Genomic DNA, 6,000 nt, shown 5'->3' with positions numbered 1-6,000 from the left:
GGGGGGAAAATTATTTATCACTTTCTTTATATATTGAAAGATTCTAGATTAGATTACAGTCAAGTCTGAACACACCAAGTATCAAGAGTATTCTTATTCGCAAAACAACTCATTTAAATGATGGAGAAAGTTAAATAGTGTTTAAATCCCTTCTACAGTTTTACAATAGGATGGCTGTAACTGATTGCAGGTGATTTAGGTTTACTTAAATATATTTTTTCATAGGTATAAGTTGCAACAGGTTTTAATAAAGGTGGAGAATATCACATCTCTTTTAAAGTAATTATGTTATTAAGACAATTGAGCATTAGGTTCAGATTCCTAAATGTTAACTGCTTAAATCTTTTCAATATGAGTCAGATGATCTGCAAGGAGGGAGGGAGGCAGGATCCTCAGAGATCTGCATCTGAATACAGATAGTCCTTGAGTTGGGACTAAAATTTCTGTTGCTTAAGCAAGATATTTTTTCCCCATTTTACGACTTTTCTTGCCACAGTTGTTAAGTGAATCTATGCAGGTGTTAAATTAGTAACACAATCATTAAATGAATCTGGCTTCCCCACTGACGTTGTCAGGAGGTCGCAAAAGTGATCCCATGACCCCAGGACACTGCAGCCATATAAATATGAGTCAATTGCCAAGCATCTGAGTTTTAATCACATGATCATGGGGATGCTGCAACAATCCCATGAAAAACGGTCATATTGTCACCTTTTTCAGTGCTGTTTTAATTTCAGCTACTAAGCAAACTGTTGTAAGTCAAGGACTATCTGTACAATTAACTGTGTACAGTTAATGAAATTTATGTACATCAATCTTGTATGTAAATAGAAGGCTTTTATCCATTCTCCACTGTCGCACTTCTTTTTCTTTACAACTTTACACTATTTGAGAGGCAACATTGGGTGCTCAGTTGCAGGTGAGATCAGAAAGGTACTTCTTGGCTATCTCATGCTGGGCCCCCTTCCGTCTCTGCCACATCCATTACATCTGCCAACACGCCACTTTTGTCTACAAATACGTTAACTTCTACAGGTAGTCCTTGACTGATGACAATTGAGCCCAGCATTTCTGTTGCTAAGTGAAACATTGATGAAGTGAATTTTGCCCCCTTTTACGGTGGAATTCTTGCCACCGTTGAGTAAATCACCGCATGTTTTTAAATTCGCAACACTGTTAAGGGACTCTGGTTTCCCTATCGACTTTGCTTGTCCAGATGGTCGCAAAAGGGGATCACATGACCCTGGGCACCCCTGCCCAGGGGTGAAATCCAATTTTTTCCCCCTACCATTTCTGTGGGCGTGGCCTGGTGGGCGTGGCAGGGGAAGGATATTGCAAAATCTCCATTCCCACCCCACTCTGGGGACAGCCAGAGATAGTATTTGCCGGTTCTCCGAACTACTCAAAAGTTCCGCTACTGGTTCTCCAGAACCTGTTAGAACCTGGTGGATTTCACCCCTGACCTCGGACACTGCAATCATCATAAGTACGCATCAGTTGCCAAGTGTCTGAATTTTGATCATGTGACCATGGGGCTGCTGCAATGGTCATAAATGTGAACAATGGTCATAAGTCACTTTTTTCAGTGTCACTGTAACCTTGAACGTCACTAAATGAACTGTTGTAAGTCGAAGACTACCTGTACTATACCCAGTATAAGAAACCTAGGAAAAAATTCCTTTCCTAGAGAGTTAGATGGTCTTGCAAATGTGGATGGACCCTTAATTCCCACCAGCCCCAACCAATGAGTGCGGAACGCCGGGAGTCGCTGTTCGACAAACTCAAAATACATCCAAGTTGCTGATCCACTTCGCAGAGTAACCCAAACCGTTTTTCCTTACACCCAATTCTACTGACACGAACAAGAATCCCCGTGTCTTGATCGAACGTCAGGACGGACGTCACACACTTGCACAGAAAAGCAACATTCGATTCTGAGCGGCTCGGCCGCAGCCTGCAGAAAGCTTGCAATGCTTGGCTCCGCTCCGGCCTCCTCCGCCTCTGTGTAACTAATCAGAGAAGCCATTTTCCGAGGAACGTCGGGATTTGTTGGCGGGGATCACGTGGGCAAGAAACCTGGGCTCTGATTGGAGAATAGCCGGTGCGTTCAGCTCTTAGCACCGGCCTGTGATCTTGCAGGCTGGAACGGCCCGGCCGGGTTTTGGGCCCGCGGCGGATGCGGAAAGTGTTAGCCTTTGTATCGCGGGGTTGCTCGGGAGTAAATCCGCTGCGAATAGATCGAGCCTTCCACGGTCGGGATCGTGCCGGCTTGAGAGACCATCTAGCCGGGCCCCGGAAGATCTTCGCCTTCAGGCCCATCGTGCGTCGCTCCTCCGCAGTTATCTTGACAGCCATGCCCGGTAGAACCAAGGCCTCGTCTGCCTGCTGCCCCGAGCAGCCCGAGGACTCGGAGGGCAGCCGTGGGGCCAAGGCCGGCGCTGTCCAGGAAGAAGCCGATGCGGAGAGCGGAGGCGCCGCCGCCGCCGCCGCCGCCTGCGAGCCTAGCCCCAACTTGGGCGACCCCGAGATCGTTAAGTCCCCCAGTGATCCCAAACAGTACAGGTACTCCCGAGATGCTGCATCTGGCTGCCAAACACGGGCGGGTGGGATGGAGTGGAGTGGGTCGGATTGGCAAGTTTTGTTTTTTTTTTTAACCCAGAAGAATTGAACCATACCTTCTCTCACCCACAGCCAACATGGCTTGAGATAGCCATGATAGTCTGGTTTTATTTGGAGAGATCTAGAAGGTGAGAGGCTGATGCTCCTCTGCTGAAGGCCACCCTCACCATTTCATTGCCCTAAAAGAAGTGTGTGTGTGTGTGTGTGGTCAGCACAGTAGTTTCAACACTAGACAAGGAAGGGAGAGGGACAACAAATCATATATTTATATTATATATAAATATATATTATATATTAAATAAATATAAATGTTTATAAAAAAATATGTATATGAAATCTTAATCTGTTCACCGGCCCGAGTCCTTCGGGAGAAGGGTGGTATAGAAATTCAATCAATCAATCAATCAATCAATAATTAATAAATTCAGGGTTGGTCTTTCAGTTACTTGCAGGTTGAAGTATTTAGATCCTTTGTTCAGAGGCAGGTTGCAGATGATGCTCATGTTTTGCTTGTGAGCAATCAAAGCTTGTGAGCTTGAGGACAGGTAGTCCTCGACTTAGGACCAGAATTGAGCCCAAAATTTCTGTTCTGTCTTGAGGCATTTGCTAAGTGAGTTTGCCCCATTTTACGACCTTTCTTGCCACAGTTGTTAAGTGAATTGCTGCGGCTATTAAAGTTAGTAACACGGTTGTTAAGTGAATCTGGCTTCCCCATTGACTTTGCTTTGCCAGAATGTCGCAAAAGCGGATCACATGACCCCGGGACCCTTCAAATGTCATAAATATGAGTAAGTTGGCAAGTGTCTGAATTTTGATCACCTGATCCTGGAGATGCTGCAATGATCATAAATCTGAAAGATAGTCGTAAGTCACTTTTTTTCAGTGCTGTTGTAACTTCGAACAGTCACTAAACAAACTATCTGATCAGCCTTGTGTAACAAGATGCTAGATAGGACTAATATGTTGTTCCGATCCAATCTAATATGTGGATTCTTGAATTATTACCACTCAAGATAATTTACCAATCATTTGTCCCCAGCCATAAAACATTCTGCTTAGTATTTAGTTGTTAAGTTATAGAAAAATTCTGCATCTGAGATGAAAATGACATATAACTCAAAAGTACACTTTGCTATGATGTTTTCAACAAAGTTTGGAAATATAAATGATTCCTGAATATGACATGCATTTGACATGAAACTGGGACTCACTGTCAGAATTGGAGCTTTAGGTAAGTATGTATTTTTCTTTCTTGCGTGAAGCCCATAATAGAGTACCAATAATCTGAACTGTTCTGAGGAGTAGTGTATGCTAATAGTTGGTGGGGTGAGCCACATTGTCCATTCTGGAATCAATTCATTATAACAAAAAATGTATTTTAAAAACAAATGAATGTTTTAGGTCTTGTTTGATTCAATAGTTCATTAAAGAGACCCTGCAAAGACATGGCATACCAGGAATAACACAATTAGTCTTAATTCAAAGACACTGAAAAGAATATTTAGTTGGATGTCTGTTTAACTTTCTAGATACATCAGACTAAAAAATGGATTATGTGCCTTGCTGATTTCGGACTTGCATAACCCAGATGGTAGCCCTTGTGCAGTATCTTCAGAAGGGGAAGATGAGGGTGACTCTGAAGAAGAAACTGATGATGATGATGATTCTGGAGCAGAAATAGAAGATGACCAAGAAGGCTATGATGATGAATGTGGTGATTATGATGAAGAATTAGATCCTGATAGTGAATTAGAAGAGCTAACAGATAAAGATGAAACTCGGAAAAGAAATTGTACAGAAAAGCAGGTATGTATGATTAATTTGGATTGAGTAATGATTATAGCCATAAACTGCTTTAGGCATTGGTGTGATTCACAGATAGATTGCAATTAGTATGAGTTTTAATAATGTGGTCTGTGATTTAGTGTGAATTTTAAATTGATGCTAGGCTGCATTTAACGCAACCCAAAATTTAGTAAGGCTAGTGTGTGCACAGTTGAGGCTGGTGCATCTGCAAGTGTGGTTGTGGTTTTAGATGCTGCTAATCTTCATGTTTGCAAAATTAAGAGAAGAAAAATTGTTATGAAAACAGCACAATTTTATACAATTTTATAATATGAAAATAATCATAGCAAAGTTATATTGGAATGTGTTGGAATGCTTGAATATGTGGAAGAATTTTTTTGCTTTTATTTTGCTTTCTGAAACTACTCTTGACTTTTAAAACTATATTTAAGTTTTAAGTATATTCTTTTTATCCTTTACTGTAATACAGGTAGTCCCTGATCTACAACATTTTAGGCACTTTAGTTCCCCTCCCCCCGATTTACCTAGTCATGCATAAAAATGAGCTAAGGTAAGGAACATGCATAGTCATGCAAGCTTTGTCTTTCTGATTAAGAAATGTTAGGTAGATGCAACAGTACTTCTTCTGCTTTACTGGAGAGTCTAATATATTCAAGATTTTATTTTACTGGAGGAATTTCATAGTTTTATATGGCAGCCAAGATGTTTTTCTAAATATTTGTCTGTATTTTTCTTTCCTCAGTCTGCAGCTGCACTTTGTATTGGTGTCGGCAGTTTCTCTGACCCTGATGAGCTGCCTGGGCTGGCACATTTTCTGGAACATAGTATGTTTTGCTTTAAATGTCACCTCTAACTGTTTTTAGCCAAGTCAATTTTAATTATATAATTTCCCATTTTGGTGACACTTTTGTCAAATCAGTGCATTATGTATTTGTTTCCATATTTTCAAAACTAGATATAGAATCTTACTGAAATCTCAATTATCAACAAAATAGCCATTAAAATCATTTTGGGTAAATTTGTGTTAAACAAGGAGTTACGTAATGGCTGCTCTCAGAATTCTGCTGTATCATCTAATGACTATTAACTAATTAGTTATTAGTTACAATTAATGACTAACTTTAATTTAATTTAATTGTGTGTTTAATTGTCATGGGAGACGGGTATTGTTTTTCTATAGATTATTCTTAAGTAATACACGGAAAGCCTATAGAAGAGTTGTGTTGTTGTGCATATGAATGCACAGAACAAGAAAGGATCTACTGCATGACTGATTACTTATAAGCAGTCCTTGACTTACAGCCATTTGTTCAGTGACTGATTAAAATTACGACAATACAACTGGTCCATGAAGTTGCACGGTCATGTGAACTGGGTCCTTGGGTTTCCAGCTTGCAGTTATGACTTCACAATGAGCCGCAGTCACTTGATCGCCGTTTGGGGCCTTCCCTGCCAGCTTCCCATAAGCAAAGCCAATGTGGAAGCTAGCAAGAAAGGTCACAACTTTTTATCCAGAGGAATCCGGCTATGGAATTGGAGATCCCAGGGATCTTGTATTCTGTAACACTCCACTGC

The 6,000-nt window shown here is 41.0% G+C and overlaps 1 protein-coding gene across 1 annotated transcript in view; it reads left to right on the top strand.

The window, feature by feature from the left end:
• Positions 1-1,605: 1,605 nt before the first annotated feature.
• The window catches only part of NRDC (nardilysin convertase), a 30,507-nt gene continuing 26,112 nt past the window's right edge, over positions 1,606-6,000 (top strand). The window contains exons 1-3 of the mRNA XM_034415073.2: positions 1,606-2,562; positions 4,149-4,425; positions 5,168-5,249. Coding sequence (XP_034270964.1) covers positions 2,177-2,562; positions 4,149-4,425; positions 5,168-5,249 — 745 coding nt within the window. The 5' untranslated portion in view covers positions 1,606-2,176. The remainder of the gene's footprint in view (positions 2,563-4,148; positions 4,426-5,167; positions 5,250-6,000) is intronic.

The sequence above is a fragment of the Pantherophis guttatus genome, chromosome 3 (assembly GCF_059756535.1).
Source record: "Pantherophis guttatus breed Tessera chromosome 3, ASM5975653v1, whole genome shotgun sequence".
Classification (NCBI taxonomy): domain Eukaryota; kingdom Metazoa; phylum Chordata; class Lepidosauria; order Squamata; family Colubridae; genus Pantherophis; species Pantherophis guttatus.
Note: the sequence above shows the minus strand (reverse complement) of the source record. Positions and strands in the feature narration are given on the sequence as shown.